This window comes from Homalodisca vitripennis, chromosome 2 (genome assembly GCF_021130785.1).
Source record: "Homalodisca vitripennis isolate AUS2020 chromosome 2, UT_GWSS_2.1, whole genome shotgun sequence".
In the NCBI taxonomy this organism is placed as follows: domain Eukaryota; kingdom Metazoa; phylum Arthropoda; class Insecta; order Hemiptera; family Cicadellidae; genus Homalodisca; species Homalodisca vitripennis.
The window spans coordinates 5,439,956-5,466,066 of record NC_060208.1 but is presented as its reverse complement, the minus strand read 5'-3'; the positions used below and the strand labels follow the sequence as shown (position 1 = coordinate 5,466,066).

The 26,111-nt window shown below is 32.7% G+C and overlaps 1 protein-coding gene across 5 annotated transcripts in view; it reads right to left on the bottom strand.

Moving 5' to 3' along the window:
- The window catches only part of LOC124356129 (longitudinals lacking protein, isoforms A/B/D/L-like), a 605,681-nt gene extending 580,047 nt beyond the window's left edge, over positions 1–25,634 (bottom strand). For 3 of the 5 annotated variants that reach the window (XM_046807279.1, XM_046807278.1, XM_046807280.1), the window contains exons 1-4: positions 25,493–25,634; positions 16,956–17,147; positions 14,936–15,728; positions 13,793–13,885 (exon numbers count right to left, since the gene is read on the bottom strand). In XM_046807279.1, the coding sequence (XP_046663235.1) occupies positions 13,793–13,885; positions 14,936–15,728; positions 16,956–17,126 (1,057 nt within the window). In that variant the 5' untranslated portion in view covers positions 17,127–17,147; positions 25,493–25,634. The remainder of the gene's footprint in view (positions 1–13,792; positions 13,886–14,935; positions 15,729–16,955; positions 17,148–25,492) is intronic. The other 2 variants (XM_046807282.1, XM_046807281.1) reach the window with 1 other exon arrangement.
- Positions 25,635–26,111: the final 477 nt, after the last annotated feature.

Genomic DNA, 26,111 nt, shown 5'->3' with positions numbered 1-26,111 from the left:
ACATCATCTTTGTTAGTAGCCTAATCAACTGGTTTATATATCCTAGATTCGCCTGTAATTTGTTCCTGAATTTTGAAGTTTAATTCATTTACATCTATGTTTTTTGCAGCCAATATAGCTCGTTCGCTCAACCAATCATGGTTTCTGTAATTTTGAGAAACATCTGGAAACACCTTCTCAATAAGTTCATCTTTTGATCAAGTTAACTGACAAAAAATTTGAGGAAAGTTAATGCAGCCAGTCAACATGTTTATAGGAAATTTGCCATTACCAATGTCAATGAGTTGTTTAGAGAATATGTTTCCAGATTGGTCATTTTGCAACTCGACACGCATATTCTTGCTTAAATGAAGTACTGTGACATATTTCCACAAATTGGAGGACTTTAGACATGCATTGAGTTTATCAGCTGGCGTTAACCGTGGAATCAGTGGCAATGTTCAAAAATCTCATGTGACAAAAATCTCCTGCTAATAAAATCATTGCACCAACAAATCGGTTATGATTGCTCTGTAGATCTTTTAAGGTGCTGTCTAAAACCTCCAAAGATGTTTGTATACAGCTAAGTGAACAACAGAAGGAAGTCTCTCATGAATAGGAAAATAAAAAATTCACCAAACTGCTTGATTACTACTAACATAGCGGCCCATTTGGTATTGGGTAACTTCATCATTGGAATTCTCTGCACCAAATCCAATCACAGCCATATCACTCCCTTTGGTTACATATTAAATTTGCAAATTTATTTAATAGATTTCACTGAATGGCAAGATTCAACGTTGATGTGTGCTTTGAAGGTCTTTGATAAAATGGGTGAATATGGAACAATCCAACGATTATCTATTTCAATATCTTGTCGATTTAATTTGACAACTGTCGATCTTCCATTGCCCGCTGTCGATCGGCGACGATACAGTAGATAACCGTCATGACCAGTAATTTTTTCCGATATTAATATCAGTGGATATCGTTTTGAACATTACCATCCATCATACACGGTGAATTTTGATTAAGAGTTCCACAGGGACCATGTATAATGTTTTTTATAACTACCTTATAAAAATCCAGCAATCCAGGATCTACTTGTACATTAGGGATTTCAGCTGATATCACTGAATCAACTTCATTTGGCCTTATCTTTTCAACCAACCAAATCAAAATTTGTGCATTTGGCAATCTTCGTTTCTGCCACTCCACAGAATACATCCAGCATTAAATAGTTCAACTTTTGTCTAAAGACTCTGGCTGTAATATCATGACGATCAATGGGTGATTGCCCAGGGAATAACTCCTGCTTGACTTCTATCCAGTGCGGATGTCACATTTCAGTTTGCAATATTTCCTCGATCAAATTCAAGATACGCTCGATTATGCAGTTCTCGGAAATCTACTTTGGTCCAAATCGTCTTCTGTAATCTATTTTCAGTTTTAAAATATTTCCAGAGACATAGTTGTTTGTTTTGTTGTCCTCATGAAGACAATATACACGTACGTAGGACATATTACGGCTAAGGGGAAGTAAAACCCACTTCCTATGTACTTTCGGTATAAGGGGGAAATCCTTATATTATGCAACATTCCAAAATAATCGTTATTAAAGTTTTGCTTTGCACTTGTTTTTTGGACTGTAGCCACGGAAAGAATAAATCGTTGAAGCATTTTAGTGTGCATTTCTCTGTTTTTCCAAAATCCACTGTTAAAATGCCATATCACAATGTCAAGGAAGCCCACTAGTTTAAAGTAACTTATGTGAATACATTCATAACTTTGTTCATTAAGGTTAATTACATAGTAGTGTTTAAATAATATTTAAAATGCATCAGATTATTTAAATTAGTCACTGGCGCGATCTGGAGTAAAATTTTGATAGTAACTTTTTATTTACTATCTGCATTACAGTACTGATTAAGCACTGTTTAGTTAATAATTATTTGATCAAATTTAAATGTAAACAGGTGTTTCAGCCAATTGGTCGACATAAAACTGAAGGTATGATAGCTGTTTAGTGCCAGTTTAATTTAGATTATAAAAAGTAGAAGTTTCTACTTTTCATAATAAAAAGTTTTCATTTTATTGTAGTTATAATTTTTCTAAATTCTAAGACATTTCAGGTAACTTTTCTTATGTTTTGTTTCATAAAAACCTTCCATGAATTTCAATTATTAACAATTTACAAATTAACCGAATTAGTCCAGCCGTTCTCCAGATTTGCGCGTACCAACACATTTTGCGATTCAGTTTTATTTATAAAACTAGCTGTTACCCGCGGCTTCGCACGCAATCTTTTAGAAGCGAAGTCTTTATATTACTTAGTAAAAGCACTTTTGATGTAATATGGTGGCGTTCTATGAAAATTTGAAAACGTAAGTAGGCATACATGAAGTAGATATTATTTAAGTCCATGGTAAATAGTATCAGAATTTAATTTAATTAATATATCATGTCTGCACGTGTAAGAGCATTTCTGGTTCAAATTAATAATTATATTTCCAACGTCCCAGCTGAGCCTGCGTTGTTACCCCGATCAAGAAAATACAATACACGATTTCGAAAACTTACTTCGGTCAAAAAGCGTCAATTTCTAGCCTTTATCACATATGTCAGGTCTAAGATATTTCCAGTACCATATTAGAGTTTGCCTTGTCTTGTCGAAGAAAAAAGTATAGGGCCAAGAACCCTACTTCGATTAAAAAGTACCTACTGCAGACAGTTTAAATTCACTTGCTATGTCACAATTTAGCTTACCGTATTGCCTCGATCAAAATACCATATAGTTCGATTATGCAGTTCTTGGAAATCTACTATGGGCTTCTGTAATATACTTTCCGTCTCAAATATGTTCAGGAACATAATTGGGTTTGCTTTTTTGTCCTGATGAAGAAAATATACACATAAGTAGGACTGAGAAGCCTATTATGGCCTAGGGAGAAGTCCTACCCATTTCCTATGTACTTTCGGTATAAGAGACAAATCCTTATTAAGGTTACGCAACAATCCAAGTTTTTTGTTACGTTGAGGCATGTTAGTATTAATTTCTGTTTTCCCATAAGCCACTGTTAAATGGTACATCACAATATCAAGTAATCCCACCAGTTTAAAGTAACGTATGTGAAAACATTCACAACTTTGTTCATTAAGGTTGGTTGTAATGCATATGTACAGTGCATTATATGATATAAATTCATCACTGGCGCGATATGGAGTACAATTTTGATATTAACTTTTTATTTACTATCTGCATTACACTACTGATTAAGCACTGTTTATTTAATATTTGATCAAATTTAAATGTAAACCGATGTTTCAGCCAATTGGTCGACATAAACCTGAAGGTTTGAACAACTGTTTTGTGCCAGTTTAATTTGGATTAGGAAACGTAAAAACTAATTTTTTTTCTGAATTTCAAAATATTCCAGGTAACTTTTTTTATATTTTGCTTCATAAAATGCTTCCTCGGATTTCAATGGACATTTTACAAAAAGAGTTAACTGAATTGCTCCAGCTGTTCTTGAGATTAGCGCTTACCAACACATTTAACGATTTATTTTTATTTACAAGATTATGATTGAATTCAAAGATCCATCATATGTTGTTTTTTTTTTCGACAACAAAAATGCTCTTGGTGATGGGGGGGGGGGTTTGACAAATTCCTATCGTCCTCCGTCAGTGCGCCCCTGATTTTGATATTTTCTCATAAACTTCAACAATGAGGGGTTTTGAAAGATTTGTACATCTTGAGATTTTACACAAACATTTCTGTACAGTATTTGAGAAATATGCAGTATTTAATTTTATAAGTATTATAGTTTTGAGGTTAATGTTAATAAAATATCTAGCGATGTAATTGAGAATGCATTGCGTTACCGTTTCACTATGATATGAACGAGTGAATCAAAGTTAAAACTCTAGTAAAAACTAATGTACTTGGAATAGAATGCTGCTTGGGCAACACTTACTCTGCTTGAAAGCTATTTTTAGTGTATTACACTTGGATTCAGAGTAACTTCAACAATGATGGTTTTTGAAAGATTGGTACCTTGATATTTTAGACAAACATTTCTGTAAAATGACAGGGTACGATCCACACCAAACAATAATAAATTATCAACTTTATAAACAAAAAATGTACTTTCTTGAGACTCCTAGAGGGTCGTATCCTGATAGGATTAAAATGCAGTATGGTGCCAGATGATCATGTGTTACTATGCAAGTCAGCTGACGCGCTCAAGGTCATTTGAGTCTGCTGCGATATAAAGGTTGCAATCTCATGCCATTGACTCACTTTAAATGTTATTGTCTGAATTCAAAGATCGAATTTAGTTAAAACCGAGGACGTGAAATTATGCTTGCTTAAGCGACCATCTCTCGTAGATAGGTATTTAGTGATAATGGTAAATATCAGCCTTGAGGAACTAATTGACTTGCTCACTAGGGGAAATGTTTAGTTATGTTTTAGAACTAGAGATAAGTGTAGCTTTGACGCCGATGAGTTAACTTCTTAGGCAAGACCATGATGCAGTAATATTGTATTTCCTAATCTATAAAAAAGGATAGTTTATCTTCTGAATTATAAAATAAAACTGACCCGTCAAACTGGCGTTTTTAGCACAACTGTCAATACAAATGTCGCTATTTCAAGGTTTGTATACATTCTGGGGACTATTCAATATACGAGTATAAAATAAAAATAATTCAGATTGTAAAATCTGTGGATAAATTATAGTACCTAGAAAGTTGAAACAAGAAAAACACTTAATATTTAGGGAGTAATGTTGGGACTACTTTTGAAGAAAATAAATTTGACAATAAGAAGTAATGGGAGACCATTAATAACATGCTTGATTCACACAAAAAGAGAATACTCTAGATCTATGCCGGAAGAGCTTACCCCAGTGGCTTAAGATGTAGTTAATAAGTCTTATTGCAATTGAAAACCTTATGACGTACATTGAAGGACTGTACGTCGCACACATTGCATTTTTCCTACTAAGTGTTTTTAGCTAACCTAGTTCAGAGGAAATTCCGGCTGTTACCAACAGCTTGAGATAACATGCCTCCTGGTATCGATGGTATTTCAGCACGTTAAATGAACAAATGAATAGTATATCCCCCTTGTGGTCATTCCTTATTAACACTAGTTTCGGAACAGGTGTCTTCCCAATCTCCAAAAGAGCACTAGTTGTCCCACTTCACAAGGCAATCGGCAATCCAGTACTCAACAAAGATCTCAAACACAATTGACCGAACTTTGAGTAGTGGAAAAGGATGGTTCAATTTTTGGATGCAAACAAGCTTTAGTGTATTACCAATTCATGGCCAAAAAATCTATGAATAAGATGCTCTCTTAAATTTCCGATTAGGCGTATTAGAAGGGAATTGATAACAGCAAATGTGTCAGTAGGTTATCATAATTAACAGATGAATGAAAAATAAAAGTATATCTGTTTATCTGATTATATCTGTTTATCAAGGCATTTGACACAGTGCATCATAAAATCAAACTCACGTGGAGCATGTTTGAATGGCTGGAGTTGGAGGATTCTTTAAGAATGGTTTGGATTTCAGCTAACCAACCGATCTCAATGTGTAAAATCTCAAACTGTGAAAGTATAACTCCCAATTACATTTGTGAATCCACTTTAACCATGTTATTGAAACGTGTACAGCGAGCGTATTGTTAACAACTATAAGTGTTTTGCAAGTCTTTAGTATGAAACAAAGTAACGCTTCTCTTTTCAGAAATAGAATAGACATGGGACAAACTCTTATGTGCAAACAATGTTTAATATTCGGGGAAAATCCATGTGCGTCGATATGGAAGAAATAAAGTACTTGGATGTTATTTTGGATGAAAGATATAGTCGGCGGTAACACATTACGACCGTTAACTGTTTAAAACGCTTCGTCGAGATTTATTAGTAAACTGTAATTTGCTATATCAAATTGGTATCGTGCTTGAGAGGGGGCTCATTATTAATCCTATAATAATCAAACAAGATAATCGTTGCTAGAGCGTAATTCTAACTTTCCTAATGTTCATCTGCCGCTCAGATACACATTTTCCGAGATGGATACATACTCGATAACGTGATCATTAATTTAATTACATTACAAATGTTAAACCAAGTATCTATACCTCGTACTAAGAAGTGTACACACATTTTTGTAATTTTAGCTCTGTAACTATATAAAGGCATTGTTGTAAACTTTACTTTAAAAATAGATAACCTAGAGCGCCTCCTAATTATCAACTTGGTTAAAATAATTTTGTGCTATAAATGTGTAAATAATAAATATTAAAGGTTTTGTTAACGCGCCAAATTATTTCCCTCATTGTGGTATACTTCAACTTATGTTTTATATATTGATGTCATCTATGATGTACTCTAGCCGTGCAATTTATTTTTGAAACGGTAGTTGGCAGAGACTACGATTTTCACTAATTAGTGATGAGAACCTCAAACCAGCTACTAGCCTATTTATTTGTTCTTGTGATACAATTATGTGTGGTAACATTACTTTAATAAAAGATTCTTGATTTACGAAACATTTTGCTTCAAAACACTAAACTATTATGTGTGCAACTTTCAGACATTATGTACTATAGAAAGTTGGCATCACCATCAATAACCTGCTTTTTAGAAGACTTCATGCGAGTAATTTAAGTTTTCGATTTAGGAATTGCAGCATACATTTCGCTAGTTTTAATCCTATAATCCAACAAAAACTAGTTGTTTCTTTGATAACTTTACAGTGAATGTTTAGTTTTCATTGTAATGGTTAAAATAGTAAACAAATCATGCCTTGCGTTATTGAAACCCGCATCCTATTTGCTTCATTCCCGAAAATATTTTTATATATTTATATTAATATCACTTAACAATACCATCAATTAGCATTTCAAAAATAATACCATCAATAATTGACATTTGAGAAGTTGGCAAGTATTCTAAACTACACACATGGTTAGATCATGAAATCGCTTTTTAGGCAAAGTACACAAGCTCATTTTGTTGCTATTGCTGGGAAACAAAAATATTTTTAATTTGTGCTTTTTGTAAAACCCAATAATAACCATAATGTTGCTTCAAAAATAACTTCGCAACAGGTAAATAAGCCTATATTAATAACCATCAGCTCAAATGCCTCGGAACCTTTTGGTACCAATTGTTTTTTTCAATTTTTAGCCAAATTGAATGTGAGGGAGCATTTGCATGTATTCAAACACTACGTATTCTACAATTAACAATTCATTCTAGTTCTGTAGAAAACTTTGGGAGCGCTGTTGGCCTATATTAATAACCATCAGCTCAATGCCTCAGAACTTTTTGGTACAAATTTTTTTTTTTTTTTAGCCGAATAGAAACATTTAGGAGCGCCGTTTTCATATTATGTTAGCAGAGGGTTTTTCAGTGATATGCCAGACTGGCATCTAAGCACATTAAAAACTAGTTAAAACGGATTTTGAACCTCTCGAGGGGAAACACTGGCCCATTCCGATAGACAACACAGTTTCATCAAAACCCTCTAAAGAGCTATGTTGAGTTTTGAGCTCTCAATTAAATTTTGGAAAAAGGAACATGCATACGTCTCAAAATAACCTAGCTAAACAACGTTGGAACGTAGTCATAAAGACAGCCGGTTACTACCTATACTGTGACGAGATGAATATACCTTTACTGTCTGTGATGAAGTTAAGCCCATAAACCTAAAGGAAAACTCATTTTAATGAGCAATTTTTTCCAATCTGAATCAATGTAACGAAAATATTCTCCTAACGATAGACCCGGCGCTGTGCCTCTTCTCACGAACTTTGCCAAATGAATCACCAAAATATAATAGCAACGCCAAGTCTTGAATCCGTTAACAAGAAATTGCTTAAGAAAATTTTCGTTGGGCGAATATTTACTTTAACCAATAAATTGATCTTTAAATTAGAAACGTTTATAAAAATTCTACGATACTTACGTTCGTATGTTTAGATCATGAAGGTAAATCATGTTTTTGATACTGCTAATAGCAGCAAATTAATTAAATCTTGCAAACCAAAGCCGTATAATGTTGGTCCCAAAGAGTAATAGAAAATGTAACTAGGTGATTAGCCGAAATTATCAAAATTCCCACTCATAAATGAACTAGTCCAATAGATTAGCTTCCTTCACATAAAAAAATCTCCAGACATTAATAATCACGAGTGACAATAGTTACATAGTAGGCAAGACAGAAGAATCTAAAATCATCTGCCGCCATCTTCGGTTTAAATCCTTCCTTCCTTAACCCTTTGCACTCCTCAGTCCCCAAGAGGTGGACATGGTGCTTACCTGTTGCACTCTGTGAATTCTCGACACAGCTGTGTCCGTACACTCCTCAGTCCACTTCTTATGGCCCAAGGTCATGTTCTCTACTACACTGAATATAGATGGTGCCAGATGTCTGTTCCACTCTTGACACGTTATTCACAATCACAACAGGTGATTTTAAAGGGGCATTTTAAAAGGACAATTTTAAATGATCGTTTTATGCTAAAGCGTTGCTTTTATTTTTCTCTTGTTGATTATTTAATGTATTTTGCATGGATTTAAAAATCAAAGTCTTGTATATATTTCTTTAAAGGTAAAAAGCAAAATTACTACAAGCAAATATATTAAGTATAAAATCCACAGATATAAGTAGCCTAGTTAATTTTAAGGCAAATTTTAGGTTATTTTTAAAAAGTACTAAATAATTAAAGAAAAACAGCACAAGGTAAAGATATCATCAAATCAGATTCCCTTAGTTGTAATATTCCAAAGGTTACATTAATAATTTTGATGTTTACTCCGGTGATGTTTTTAAGAAAACAGGTGGCATCAAGTACTTTTCCTCAGATTCAAATATTGAGTTAACATTTTCCCAGGATTGCAGTTCAAGAAAGCGAGTTTTATTTCAGTGGTTTGTTTTAAACACAGTTGGGAGTTTTATCTCCATTTCACAGGCTATGCACACTTTTCTAATTTACCTTAAATGGAAACGCGTTAAAAGGAATTTATTTTGAAAATATAACACATTTTCAAATTTAATTTGTGAATTCCCAATAATTTGATTTGAAGAATAACCAAAATGTTTAATTTTTAAGTCAATATTGGTTTGTAATGTGTCGTTTCGACTTTTATCAACTTAGAACATTTTAAACATTCAGTGACAGTAATTCAGTTTGTTTCTAATCATTTTATTAAAATAACTATCAATTTTGCTTTGTAAAATTTCTGGTCTACTTTCCAACAAAGCTATGTAGAAATTGATTTTAAAAATAAAAATAATCAATCTGAAAATGTATATCGTTAATGGAGATATTGATTTAATGTAGAGATTAGTTCACAGAACTAAAATTATTTCTGAATTTCACACGATTTACTAAGTATAATTTAATTATATATTATTATGTATAGTGTATATTATTTATTATGTATAGTGTATATACAGGTGTTCGTAAAGTCTGGGTACGGCTTAATATTTTACAAACCATAGCAGATATCATCTATAAACTTTGCAGTCATATGGCTATGTCAACCATTTTTCCTTGCCATTACCATGACATGCCAAACATGGGGGGCCGATCCACAAAAGAAAACATGGAAACCTTAAATTATTTAGAAACTACGTCATCAAACTGTGACAAAATATCTGAACGAAAATAACATACAAGCAAAAACAAGAATCTCATCGATTGTCACGATGGCTCACAGGAGGCCAATTGTTTGGGTTTGTTTAAATAGTAAAGAGTCACCCACCTGAGTTTCATCGGGCAATCATCTTACAAAACGGACTTCAAAAATATTATTTCATATTTATTATTGATGTTTTACATTAAATAAGTGGCATAAAAATTAATAAAACAATTAAAAATATATTTTATTCATCTCTCTAGTCATCAATAGAAAGGGTTATTTTATTTTGTATTTTAACAGATAAATAACATTTCCCCTAAAAATTGTAATATCGTGTTGATTAAATAGTTTAGAATCAGCAAAGATATGGCAGAAGATTATATATATATGTGTGTGTATGTATGTCTATATGTATGTATGTGTGTGTGTGTGTGTGTGTGTGTGTGTGTGTGTATATATATATAGTCACTGTCTACAAGAGTTTGGGAGCATCGGCCACTACATATGGACTGAGGAGTGCAACGACACGGCTCACAACGAAATGTTGTGTTGTAGAGGATATGACCTTGTGCCACAAGAGGTAGCCATAGTGCAAATCACAAGTACTGTCATGCGGACGGGGAGTGCAAAGGGTATACAAATCAATGTATAGTTTGCCTATAACCCACTCGTCTTAACGAAATTTAGAGGAACGAAATTGGAACAAAGTAGACAGAAAGTCTGAACGGAACCCATAGAACTTAAACCAATTCTCAGAATAAACTCGACATTCCTGTCAGAACAAGGCTGGCACTTTAGATCTTGTGGCAATTCTTATTTTTTTGTAAAATTTTCCTGATATAAATTTTAGACTTAGTATTTCCCTACAAAAAAAACTAACAGGTTCATCAATTCTAAAATTTCTAAAAAATACAACCGAAAAGCTTAAATTCGGAATTGTACAAATAAAATTATGTTGTTGATTAATACAAGTGTAAAAGTTTCTTTATAACACCCAGCCAAAACTAAATGGCTCCTCAATACTGGTTGGAAAGTACCAGTTCCTCACACCTCATTAGCGTTTTGGAGCAATTTTTTTTTTTAACAAATTCCAAGCGAGTGCTTTTTCCAAATTGGTACAAACCTTTGTAGCTGTCTTCACATGAAGTCTTCGTCGACTTAAGTTTCTTCTTTCTTCAGCATTCACTGTTGCAAACTCATAAATCGGCATTCCAACCACAATTTTCTCAGTACACTACATCTACACTGCATCATATAGAAGATTTCAACTTTCTCATTAAAAAAAAAAAAAACCCCTAAGATCAGTGTACCTAATAACCGTTGGCCACTGCTGCACTTTGTCCTTGCAATAGGTATATATGATAACCTCTTCATGGAATAAAATTGAAACTGAATCACTCATATTAATCACCTACAAAGTTGTACATTTGTATACTGAAAATTGGTGGTCCGAATGTTTCCCTCTCAGAATTCAAATATAAAAGCTATTTTGATGGCCAAGGTGGGATTGTCCTTTTTTATACCATTATCGTCTTCGTTAGTTGAAGATCAAAAATCACGTGAATCAATCAAATTGCAGTTTGTAATACAAAAACCTTGCATCGCTTAACAATTAATTTTCTCATTTTCGTCATTGACTGCTAACCAGGTTTAGACTATCAACTTATGGTACCTGATAAAAACCTTGTAGTGTTATATGTGTACCTAGGTCATGTTACCTACGTGGAAACTAAAGCTTGCATGTTTTTACCACCTATTTCACCTCTTTATGATTTGAAAACTACATTACTGACAACCTGTTTTCCCTGCATCTTAACTCTGACGTAAAGCAAGTATGGAAACATCAGTTTGTTATTCATTTAATAAAAACTGTGATTATTATTTAAATCTTATTGAAGACTAAATTTCTAAAACGTGAAATCAAAAAATGTATTAGTTGAGTTTTCTTAGATTAAAATCGCCATATGTATAAGTTTTCTATTAAAAATATTTTTTTAAGTAGACTTTTAAGCCAAAAAGTTTTTACTTGATTGAGAAATTAGACAAAAATATAAATGAAAATACCGGGACCTTTATACTTACACTTTACCATGAAGATTGTTCCAACCATCCTACGAATCAGCATCCCCAGACTTTCTGCAGAAACAACTAGCAAACCAACTTTTCTTGCATAACCGAAGCGAAAAAAATAACACGTGTGAATGTGTGGAATCGCGATATTACAAATGAACGATTTTTTTTATCACAACTGTGAATTACATAAGTTTGAATCGAGTAATTTATTAAATAGATTTAACCAATTGTAAAATGAAAATTTCATTTAATTTTGTAGTCCTAAAATTTAAAAAATGCTTCATACTTTATAACCGTGGGTTACTTACTCTCGAAAACCGATAATTGTTATATATCAGATCATTACTTTTAGTATATATATATATATATATACTGTATGTATATATATATATATATATGTGCCACTCGCCACGGGAATAAAAATTATGTTTCTCTGAAGCTAATAAATATGCCACGGCAAAATTGATGTTCCTCTCGAAAACCAAATAATGTTATTACACATGCCACTCACCACGGCAAATTACCTCCTTATTGACTATACCATAATTATATCAAATTACCTCCTTCACTATACCATAATTATATAACATACAAGCATTCAAAACTATCAAGGGTATAACATGACACCACCCTCATGGTTAACTTGACCTTTAAAAATAGAAATAATATTTTTTGCATACTCTTGTAAAGTTCAATGAAAGTATTTAATTCTGTCATGTGTTCCTATCACAACCATACTTGATTTCCTTAATTTCACAAAAATGTCATTGCATGACAATACTGATAATTACATCAGTCATCAGCTTATGACTGATAATCTTGGTAAATATTAATAATTTATAGTATATTGATTAAATTAACATTAAATTCAAGCAATTGAATTTCTTATAATTTGTTAAGTTACAAAAGAATGCTTGTAAGGTATGCATACATTGGCAATATTTTTCACTCATCTTATTTAAATTATTACCGTTATTACAAGACTAACAGTAAGTATACCTACCATTATTACCAATCTGTCCTCTTCTTTCTTCAACTGATGGTTACCATACCAACTTATACTAGACCTAGTACCCCCTTCCTGCATTAACCTGAGTAAAAGGCTTAACTTTTTTCCTATTCTTAACTAAGAAGGAAGAAGACTAGAAATCATGCGAAAGTTCACAGAAGAATACTACCCTTATGCAATTAGAGGCTGGGCCCACATGGATAATGAGCTATAATATTCTGAATTAAAGATTGTATCATTCGGTACAGTTTATTTGATTAAAAATATTAATAATAGTTACCATGATAATATTTTTATGAATATCTTTTATGTAGTTAAGATTGAATCAAAACAGATAGACAATTCCATGTGCGCCTTACCTGTCATATTTACTAAAACTAATCTTATTTTAATTTAAACTTACAGTATTATTAATAATAGAATCTTAACTACACTTAATTAACTTTTAATGGTAAAGCAAGGATTAAGACTGAACTGTCCTAGCAACATTGACAAAGAATATTCTCTTTGAAGTTGTTGATAATTTAAAACAAATTATGAAATCAAGGCTAACATTAATACAATACCTTTCGGAAAATAATGTTTGCGTTTTACAATTACAATTTTTAATTAATCACACATTTTAACACAGAATTAAGACCTTGTGTGAGACTCAATTTGTGAAGGATAAATCTTAACAATGTGCCAAGATGTGTGATATAAATTAAGAAAATTCTGTAAGTTACCAAGATGAGATGTACACAGCATAAAACGTGATTTAATGGCAAGCAATTGAAGATCAAGTAAATACCAAACTGGCCTTATAACCTTTTATACTATGTTGCTAAGAATGTCAACCAAACTCCTGTGCTAGCATTTCATTTCCTTAGATTAACATACTTAAGTAATTCAATATAGTATATATGGCTTCATCAACATTTTATTAGACGCCACGTGACGTATGTGTAAAGGAATCCGGTGGTCAGAAGTGACCCACCACTATTAACTTTAAATCAATGAACTTGGTTGGCTTGGTCAGAAATGTTGATGACACCATATGACAGCCACGTCATCCCATGCCTACCTTGTGAGTCCCTGTGTGCGCTGACCGCTTCCTGTGCTGCCATGAATACCTCGTCTGTACCAGATTGGTTGCCTAAGTGCCATGGTGCGAACCCTGATGCAACAAACACAATCACAGGTCAAATCTTTTAATTTACTTCACTTACTGTTTTGTACATTAAATTGAATTTTGTCATCAACATTGTCTGGAAATGGCATTAAAATTTTTTGAAATGATTATATCGTGCACACACTAACTTGTTCTCAGTGGTGGTGTCAGCCACAAAAATACGTATAGGAAATTCTTTAAGTGAATGGGAATTATTAATCTAACATGACACCTAAATATTTTTAATAGTATAGATTACAACTATTTTACTATACTGACTGCTGAAAGTACAAGAGTCAGTTAAGTTAATTTATTTTCAAAAGACCAATATATTTTTCTTGCAATCTTGACATTACAGACATTCGCAAAAGGTTAAGAATAAATAATTTAGGCATCCAATAAAAAGGAATTATTTCCATTAATGTTTGAACATTGATGTATACAAACGCTACAAATTTAATAAGGTTGGTTCTCAAGATACGGTCTAAATAGTTTAAGATAAAATAATGAGACTAGTTTTATAAAAAATTAAAATGGACTACAGTATTGGAAATAAACGCCTATGGCAGGTTGTTAACATTTTTGCTACACAAATTCTCATCTCTTATTCAACTCCTTCTGCAAACTGATAATGAACTATAAACAGAACTGGGTTCAAGCAATTTAATCTTTGAACAATAGTGGAAACTATGTGAGTGTAGAATTTCTAATCTGCTAGACTGCACTCTTGGGAATTATCATGGATTAAAAATTACCACCATTACTATTCAAACAGTTATGTTTAGAATTTTTAGGGACTAGTACTAGACAAATTTAGTTTAATCTGTGACAGAATAAAAAAATAATAGGTTCTTTTAGTGTGGCACAAGCTATTTGTATTAAAAATAGAAAAGAACCCTAGAGAAATATCTATCGTTTTGGAATTTATAATTATATTCCAAGTTTTTTTTTTTTAAATACAGAATAGAGCTACAATTTCCAGCATTTTAAGTCACCACAATTAATTGCTAAGAAGAAAGAGTATTAGTAACCTCGACTAATTAAATAGAAACCCACCTTGATTTGAAATATCGTTGCCATGTGAAGGTCCAGGTCTTGACATATTCGACATATTTGACATGTTAGATATATCCATTCCGTCCATATCGTCATCGTCGTCCAGTGTCAGGTCCTCAACGCTGTCATCATTGTTGGCATCGTATTCAGTCTTGGGTTCCAGGAGCGGTTCACTGATGGGTTCAATCTTTTCCTTTAGCAGTCCAGATTCCGGCGGTAACGAATTGAGATTTGAAGTATCTATCCTATTAATTAAGTTTGATTCAGTCTCTGGCTTGACGATGGGTGTTTTGATAATGGGGGTCGTGGTAATTGATGAAGTAACCGTTGCGGGAATGTTAGGAACGAGGGGGGCAGCTTGAGCTTGACTCGGAAGATCACAGGAATTGCTAGTTTCTAAATGACTATCACCCAAATTAGAATCATCTCCTTGAGAGTTTCTTCTAATTCTTCTTCTTTTCCTTGACGAAGGTGAGATACTGCCATCTCTCGACCTGTGAGCAGGACTCGGTGGTTCCTCAGGCTCTGGACGGCTGGGCGGGGCAGGTTGAGTCACTTTTCTAGGAGGCGGTGCTTTAGCAGTCGACCCCACGTCTCTAGCATCCCCGTCTCCATTGTCCGAAAGCCCCTTTATCTGTAGCGACTCTGCTGCTTTTAGGAAGGTTCCTAGCTGGTCTTGAGAGATGTTGACCTCCCCCCTGTACATGTAGTCCATCATGGACTTGAGCTCAGTAAACTTCACATCCTTCAGGATGACAATGGGGTGCTTCTCGTAGTGTTGGCTCAATAAAGTCTGCAAACAAAGAATTACCTTGTGAAATATTTGTTAAGAATTACCACTTTTACAGAATTTAACCAGTTTTTGAGAGACAAATAATTGTGGAAAATGTGGATATAATGTGTGGAGAATTCTGATCAAACAGCCAATATTCTAAAAAGGAAGATTTTACTGTATGATAAGTAACAAATTAATAACTCAAAACTGACCACGCAGTCATTAACATAACTTAAGATGAAGATTTCAGCCCTGGTTAAAAACCTTTCCCATGACAACTGCCATACACAAAGATATCACCTGGCAGCGTTGTCACATCAGCCGATTCAAAATATGAGCGACTTCGTTCCAGTTGTTTACATCAGTTTTGTTCTTCAAAGTTCAATTATTCTGTACGTTTTTATATTAATTATTCTCAAGATCTGTGTCAAAATAGTACAAAATTTTAAACGTGAAGGTAAATGTTTGAGAAAAATAGACGAGAAGTAAAAAAAAGGACTTACTCTTTAGTTACAGCCGACAACAGGTGTTCAATTTTAATCGTGAAAGTAAGAATTGAGAAAAATATATGAGTTAAAATTAAGACTTACTCTTCCGTTACACCTCGCAACACCACGGTACAATCCAAGATTGCAATATGTATTGTACTATAAAAATGTTGTCATTTTGTAATGATTTTTAATTTTTATTTACATTTGAGGCAAATTTCACTCACTGTTATAGTTGCACAATCAACAAGTTTGTCAAAATTACTTTGTTTATAATGAACGATAAGATTTACTTTGAAATCGTTTATGTAAGCATTATAACTTACAAGTGTAAATATGGCTTTGGAATTTATGACAGATACAAGTTTTTACCAGCCATAAGAATTATTTAGTGATGGAATGAAAAATAGATTATTAGTTTGGAAAGAAATGCGATAGCCTTCAACACAAGACGAAGTTTATAAATAAATTAAAGGTCATTTTAGTAAACAATGCAATTTTGATAAATTGTGCTTGATTTCCTACATTACTTCACATTCTTGCATAATTCAACAATTTCTAACAAAACAAAGCATTGGATCTCTTTGCCAATGAATTGAAAACGAGTCTTTTACAAACAGAAAATATAACAGTGACATGTAGCCACGTTTGAATTTAAGAAAAAACTAATGTTTATAATAACAGTCATTTATAGAACATTTTCAATTTTGTGAACAAGTTTTATCTAGTGGTTAGCAGATGAGTGAATGCCATTTACCTCCAAGTAGGGGCTGCAGGCTGATAGAACCACCTTGTGCGCCTTGAGGTATTGTCCCTCAGCAGCTAGTGTGCAGTCCACCAATGTCCCATTCTCCAGCAGAGTGTCGAACACAGAGATCAGAGTGGACTGGTGGTTATTCCAGCGCAGACAAAACTGTTGGTCGGCCATCTTCTACCACTATCACAATTCCTGCAACAAAATCACACCATTTTTGTATATTTTGATTACTCATTTGTTTTTTTTTTATAAAAATCGTACAAGTTTGGAGCTAAATGTCGTACAGTGTGCAATTGACAAAATAGGTTTTTGAAATTTCTTCGAAGACTGGTGTAATTTGTTTTGTTTTAACCTATTAGTTAACCCATACACATTTCCATGTTAAAAAAATTTAAAATTCTGTTAACTCGCAATCTTTTTTTGTCAAAAATTATTTTTCTAGTGATGTTTTGCACGACCTTAAATAAATATGAAGAAAACAGCCTCACGCAAAATTAGTCTTACAAGTACGATAATTCTCTACTGTAAATGTAGATACTTTAAATGTTATTACTAAACAAATAGATTATTCAGTGATAGTTTTTAATTAAATTTTTAGATAGCTCTATCCTGCATTTGTAGCAGAAAAAGAAAAATACCCCACAAGGTAATACCTAAAATCTAGGATCTTGAAATCTCTCCTTAAGGTTAAATGTATCTATAATACATACAACTTAAATACCTGCATAATTTTTTTCGGAACATGGAGAAAAAAGATTACCAGTTTGATACACAGGTCTGCCTTAACCCTTTTACTGCCAGCCATTTTTTTATTGTACCAGTCAAAATTGCCAAGGAGGAAAATCGCTGTTGTGCATTCATTTACAAAAAATGCTGTATCTTTTTTATTTTTCATTAGATTAGCATGAATTTTTATTTAATTTACTCGTATTTAAATGCTGTATTTTAAATAATAAAAAGACATTTTAATTTGAAACAAACTCATTATTTAATTTTAAAAATTATGTAAATGAAAAATAAATAAAAAAATAAAAATTGTGTTTGGCATCTGATAATTTATTTTTAAAATTAGCCTATACTAAAATTATGAGCATGATATCATTATAAACTAGAGCAATTGCTTAGAACATATACCAAATTTGAAGGTGCTACCTTAAAACATAGCTGCACTATGAGGATTTTCCCAAAACTGGTAGGCCTACCAGTGGAAGTTGAAGGTAAACTTATCTGTGCCACATCCCCCTCACTATCTAATAACTCCTCATTATCTGATGGTAAGATAAAGTCAGAATCGTCATCAGTGTCATCCACATCACTTTTATTGTCATCAATAGCCCTAACACTAATATCAGATTCGTTCTCGGCATCTGAATCTGATAAATTCTGAAGGAAATCGTCACTCAGTTCGTCTTGCACTTGTACACCACCATCGATTACACTGTAATTATTGTTCCCTCACTCACAGGAGAGTTACATGTAACTCTTTTACTCATTTAATCCTTGATCAACAAAAGTAACACTTCAAAAAACTTTCGATAACATTGTAAACAACAATGAACGAAGATTTCAGTAACATAACCCGATCAACTGGTTTTGACAGCTGTCTAGGTAGTTCGTCAATTCTAGTCAAAGACGACGAAAATAGAAATCCAAAGTTCTTCAAATGGCTTCTTTCATTATCCTTTGCTCCTAAACAACCAAAATACCGAATATTTCGGCATTTGAACATAACAGTAGCCAGTAACAATAAAAAAACAGACGTCCGACATCGGACGTTGGCGTTATCGGCAAAAATGCCGACGTCGGCAGTAAAAGGGTTAAGCTATATCCACATTCCACACCTAACATCGCAAGACAAAATGTCACTATAAGAATAGCGCTTTTTTTTTTCTGACAGTAAAGAATCAATACATTCACTTTATCAAGTGTTTAAATACTAACAAATTATTAAAAATTATCTGTTGATACAAATTGCTTATTTTTTTATTGGTGGTGGGGGAGGAAATCTATGTAGAGACAAATAATGAATTGTGAAATCTGTTAAAACGGAAATGTATCTATTGTGACAATATGTAGTTATTGTGCAATTCATATAACATTTGCAAGTTTTTAAATACGGCCTCAGCATGCCTGTTGTGTTGCTTAACGTACGACTTTTTACTACGCAATTTATTTAAACAGAAAAAACACTTGTACCACTGTAAGCAGATTTACTGGTGTATTTAGAAAATTTTATTCACAATTAATTTAGGGATACAAATTTGGGCAGTTACGTAATAATTAGAAAAATTTGAAAAAAGTTCTATAAACAGTAGTTTGTCATTTCCTACAGGACTATATTGTCATGGAAACTATGTTAACCCTTTGAGTGCCAAGTATTCATTTAGTGGGTGTACTGAAAAGTGCCAGGTATTTTTCTAGAGAGTACCAAAAAGTGCAAGCTCTTTTGAAGGTATTTTGCAAGTTTTCCGTAAAAAATTCAGTTTTCTCTGAAAACTGCCTAATTAGGTAACATAAAATAAAAGTCACCATCAAATTTAAGAATTAACTCACCTAAAACAATTCCCAATATTTATTTAATTTCATTTTTCAACCAAATTACCATTACCAAAAAAATCCTATTCTTTGTCTATATCACTTGAAAGAGTATTATATTGCTATCAATCTTGAAATAGAAATCCATTATCTGCAATAATGAGAGAGTTATATAACTTCTAAGGAACTAATGTTGCATACTTTCCAGTAGCCATATCAACAAAAAATGTCAGTTCCAGATTGATTTTCGTATCGGAAGTGTACTAAAATTTATTTTGAAAAGAACAGTTCTTCATAAATAGTTTAGCTTAAAGTTAAGTTTAATATATTGGTTTTATATTAGTTTAAAAATATAGTTTAATATTATATTAGTTTAAGAGAACAAGTTTCCTGAAATGCATAAAACAAAATGGTTTCAGATATCTAGGCCCACATAGCCTGAATATTATTATTATACATTTTCCTCTCAAAAACTGCATGGCTAAACAAAACCTCTGGCACTTCCAGGACCCCAAAAACCTCTCACTTCTTCTGGTTAATTAATTGTTTACTTACCAATTTCTTTTTATAAGGTAAATGCTTATAAATAAATTAACCCTTTCCGGGCCAGCGGCAATATATTGCCGCCATACATCGCGTCTGAAAAGTGCCAGGCGGCAATATATTGCCGTCAGTGACATACGCAAAAAGCGCCAGACGGCAATACATAGTCGCCTTGATATTCATCGTTTTCTTAAATAAATACGACGTCAAATGATTAATGTTTTGTTTTTTTTTATTCCCTGGTATATTTGTAGATAATTAATATAAATATCATTGTTATTTAGGAGGTCTACGCATTTTTATTTTGTAATAATTGTCACGTAACATTATCAGCCGACTCGATCTATTGTTGTTAATTCTTTATGCTTTAGTGTAATAGTACTATTGTGTGCTGGATTCTTCATTATTTTATTTTGTGGTTGTAAATATTAGTAGTTACGTGCTTAGCTATTGTGTGTAGTAGTTACAATGACTGACAATTTGCGATCTCACGGGAGTGAAATTGTAAGTAGCATATTTGTAAATAGAAAAAGTGTAAATAAATTTCAAATAAAATTGTGTGAATATTTCTTGGTAAATAGTGTTTTTAACTGTATTGAAACTGTTTATGGATCCTACAATCATCTGTTTACCGGTAGATCCATAATGTGAATATTTATTACAAGTTTCTTGCAGTGTAAGAGTCAGTTGCTTTATCACTTGCTGCGAAGTACGAAGTACAATTATGCGTATTTATACAAAATTTGTCATAACAAATTTATTTATGAGAGAAATAACACAACATTTAGTATGGTTGTTCCTTTCTAAATGTACAATATAATAAAATAGCTTCCCACATTAAAATTATTTTTCCTTTTTTAGTTATTTACAAAAAAAAAATCAAAAAAATATTTTTTTTTTAATGTAATCTATTAAACATTTTTTTAAAATTTTAAATTACTTAAAACTACATCTATATATATTTTTTTGTTGATATTATATATCTATACGAGTAATTTGGTGCAACTTTTAGGTCATTCTCTAATTTTTATGATAAGTTATAAACTTTAATCTAAGATACTGCAAAATCGCCAATTTTAGCCTAGCACTTTTGACTAGTCACAAGCGGATATGATATGTGAAAAATTTTTGCAACATCTCATATTTGGTCCTGGCCCTGAAAGAGTTAAAAAATCAACAAATAGAAATTATATTTATGAAAGACTTTTAATCTTGTGAAAGGCATCGGAGGATTCTGCCCAACACCGAAAGCAACCAACAAGGAACATCCCTGTAGATAGTACTGATCATTAATTCTATAATGTTCATTAATATTACAAACTCGCCTAACCATAATAAACCCACCTAAACAGTATCTAGCTAGACGTCACTGGCCATCACATTTGTTCCACAAAGAAAAGGAATTAAAATTTCATGTTGAATTCAAAACTACAGTAAATATTTACTTCAACCACTCTGTACTAATTTCAACTTAAAATAAGAAAATAAATGCAACCTGTAGGATACTAGTACAATAGATATAAAAGGGAGGAACACCTGAATGATGACAGAAATTACAATGGAAACGCCACTGACCATCAATGTTTGAACTTTTAGGTTATATCTCAAATAGTCCTAACAATCAAGGTGAATTGGGGAATTAGAGTTTCTGGTTGGGGGGGGGGGGGATAACAAGCTAAATTCTAGCTCATATCACTTGAGAAAGGCTAAACCGAAATGGCCCCCCTGGCCAGCAGTGCGGGCTTCAGTGGCGCCTTTGGTAATTCTAAGCAATATATGGGTCAACCTCGATTTTTCTCATATTACAATATAATGTTCCAATAGTCAATTAGAAAAGGAAATGACTAGAATTTCTTGCCGGAAAGCAGTTATAGGGAGCAGGCAACCGCCAGACGGTCATATATTGCTTAGAGTTACCTATTAGTGATCAGGGGCACTGACGTGATCTGGGCTTCAAATTTGGAACTACTCGAGTTATTTTTTTTTTCTAAAAGAGCAAGCAGCGTGAAGCGCTGCGCAGCGGGCAGGCATCGTGCTTGATCCTTTTTTTTATTACAAATTTCTGATAAATTGTTATTACATATTACAATATAATGTAGGTAATGTATGTAAAACAATTTTAAACACATATTACATGATGGAAAGCAAAGTAAACCAATATAATCCGCCCAATACAAAATCTCCGTAAAAATCTGGTAAAGGAATCTGTGTCATTCCTTTGGCCTGAATCAATTCAGTATATACGAAGATCACGCACGATGCTTGCCCGCTTCGCGCTGCTTGCTCTTTTAGAAAAAAAATTAACCGAAGTAGTTCCAAATTTGAAGCCCAGATCACGTCAGTGCCCCTGATCACTAATAGGTAATTCTCGCGGTTGCCTGCTCCCTATAACTGCTTTCCAGCAAGAAATTCTAGTCATTTCCTTTTCTAATTGACTATTGGAACATTATATTATAATATGAGTTGCCTGCTCCCTATAACTGCTTTCCGGCAAGAAATTCTAATCATTTCCTTTTCTGATTGACTATTGGAACATTATATTGTAATACATATGAGAAAAATCGAGGTTGACCCATATATTGCTTAGAATTACCGCGCCTTTCACCCCACACTGCTGGAAAAAAAAGAAAAAGAAAAACATCATTGAGTAGTACCTAATAGAGCTAAAGTGTCCCTTTCAACCCAATCAAAAATTTGTTAATCATAATCCAATGTTTGAAAAGCAACCACCCCACACAAAAATGAAGTAATAAATTTCATTCAAACATAATTAAAATTACAAATGAATTAAATAATAATAGCAACTTAAAAAATATGGAATAAAACATTGAAATAACAGTGCATTCTCAACTAGAGAACAATGGTCTCCACATCGAAGAACCATTCAAATTTACAAAAAATAAACAATTTGCGAATTGTTCATTGCTCCACCGTCGAACAACTCAAATGAACACTCATTTCAATTGGAGAGACTTTAATAAACAGCCCAAACTTGTTCCTCGATTGCTATTATCGAACAATTCGATATATTATCCAACTTCTGTTATATGTAAAAATCGTTCACACTACTTATAATAAATTACCATAACAAGAAGAATCTGGAACATTACAATTATAAATTTTACAATGACATTACAAAAAAAAACCAACTATGGCCTAGACTTGGATATTAACCCTAGAACTGTTAATCGACATAATTATGTCGGTTAATGCCGCTTTTGTGGTGTTAACCGTCAAAATTTTGTCGATCAAACATTCCCTCGTATAATTACTTTTTATAATATACTCCGGTAACGTATCGATATAATTCATGCACCATTGGATTCGGGAAGAAAAATTCTAAGGAACAGAGGAGTTTTATTCCTCTTTGTATTATGGTTATGACGTAGCAAGCTTGTTATTTTGAACGTAAAAGAAAACGCGACGCCGTTTGTTGTGACCGCCATATTGCCGCTGCCGTTCTGTATCACTTTCGTGCCGAGCTGTGGATATTTGTAAGTTTTAATAGTTTTACGCGTGTTTTAGTGTCGTATTTAATGTGTAGTGTGTTGTTTGATGTCGTAGTAGTGGAAACATATATATTTTAGAATAAATCAATTTCTATTTACTGAAATATGTTTTGAGAAATTACCGGCTTTGTGTAGGCTATGGCAAAATGACTTGGCTAAAATTCATTTCACATAGTTTTTTATTGTTTTCACTTACTAAACGTTATTTATAACGCTCTTTTAGCTCTGAAGTAACTATTTATTTTTGGTAAATAGATAGTTTTCACAATAATATATATATTGCCTGTAATTTCTTTGGTTATATATAATAACTGTTTGGGTTAATCTATATTTTTTCAATATCTTTAGTTATATTTATAGTTTTCTAACTACATAATATTTCCTATTACTTATAAACCATAAATTTATAAATTTTGATATAGTACAAGCTTTAGAAACTATTTTATATTTTGCTGAATGAAATTTTTTGGAAAATTTTTGAATAATGGAAAAATTTAACTTTTTTACTTTTCAAAAAATCATTTATGGTAATTATTTCATTACTACTGTATATTCTATTTTATTCTAAGTAATAAAATATGCAAAATAACATGTATTCATAGATAAATGTATTAGCAAAACTTGTTTTACCAAAGTCTTACGTGTACACCCGATTTTCAGAATTTATACGCATCGCTGCTTTTTGTTCTATAGCTTTATGATGCTTTCATAAATGTGTATAATGTTTATGTTTTTCTGAAACTAGATAAAATTTGACACAGAATGGCTATCTCACTTATAAATATTTCTCACTATAACTTCATTTGCTAGGTATGGTCCCCCCCAAATTTAAGAAATATTTTTCGTAAATTTTATATTTGATTAAAAAAAGTGTTTATTAGAAAATTTTTGATGGTTAATTTTACAATATAGTGCAATTCTACGTTTGATTCTGAACACAAAAATATATACTCTTATTTATATTGCTTTTATTTTATACTTTTAATAATTTTTTTAAAAAAACCTTGCGCGAAGCTCCAAAACAGCCCGACACTACAGGATGAAATGACCGCCAGTTCTAGGGTTAAAGAAACCTTACAATATTTATAACTATGCCTACCCATCCATAACTAATTATCCCACACAAGAATTACCTAAAAAATCTTACAGAAAATGAAAATTACATTTTTAACAAATTAAACACAAAATTAATAAAGCAGTTTTGAGTTATGGCTAGCATAAAAAACAAGTCTTAATTTTTTTTTACATAACTTATCTTCTCTAGGTACACACCCACCTCCAAATGATTAACCAACAGTGAATATATTTTTAACAAAAGAATTCCATGAGAATTACCTGAGACCAGCCCTCCAGTTAGGATCAAGCACCAGTTACGACTGACAAAGACCAAAAGCAAAGCACCTCTGTACTTAAACTAGCCTGCCAGTTAATGCCAAAAGCACATGCTGTATAATTTGTTGAAAGTAATACAAATGTTCAAGATTAAAATTTATAAGGCTACATCAGTGATTTTTTGAAAATTTTTTGCAAAAATGTCTATCCAAAGGGTTAAATTTAAAATAGTTTGCAACAACCCAAGAACTCGAGGTCGTTTCTACTTTAGCAATATTTAAATCCAATTCGCTAGGCTAACCAGCAGTCTTAACTTTGCATTCATTTGAACTTAAGGCCGCCTACCCAGCAGAAGTGTATGGACTACATCGCCTAGTCAAATATACATTAAATAAAACATCAACTCCGGAATGTATTGATAATTTCAACGTAGGTAACGCCTGCCTATTTCGCAACCCACATGCTCCACCCATCCGCCATTTTGAAGTTTTAACTCGGCTAACGAATGTAAAATAGAACTGAGCTGCAAAATTTTTAAGTACGCAGTAGCAATATTCATCAATAACTCAACTACTGTTCTATAATTAGTAAACAATCAAAGGAAAATTAGATAATTACCTTAAAATATCACAAAGTTCAGCTCATTTGAAGTACGTGTTCACGTCCTTGATTCCCAAGCAACAATGACGGCCTCATGTAAAAGCAGGAACGCGTCGGTTGCACAGATACGGAAAACCGAACACCCAGCAAACGGAAATTCTGTCCCTTCTTCAGTTTCTAACCTGCGCAAAGACGAGTTTTGGTTCTCTGCGCAAAGCATGTCTCTCCATCTCTCCCCTCTATGGTACACAGACGGGTCGGTTGTACGCGTATATTTCCCTATACGCCATTGCTTTGTTGCTTTTTGCTAAACGGCTTGTTTTTGTGATAATAATCTTGAAATTTATTATCTCATTTACAAGTTAAGACATTTAATTCGACATGTATTTGAGAAAGTAATTAAATAGAATTAGAATTCTAGTTTTATTAAATGTTAGAAATTTGCATAAAGTTGTTGGAGCAACACAAACATAATCTGCCGGTACGATAATTTATTTATCGTAACAAAATTAATTCCTCTCAATAATTAATTATAACAGTCTTGAATGTTTAATTTTACTAGATTATATAAATTTACAGTAGACTACATCGCTTGTCATAGTGGCGGGTTTTATTAGATTACCGTATTTTAACGTTT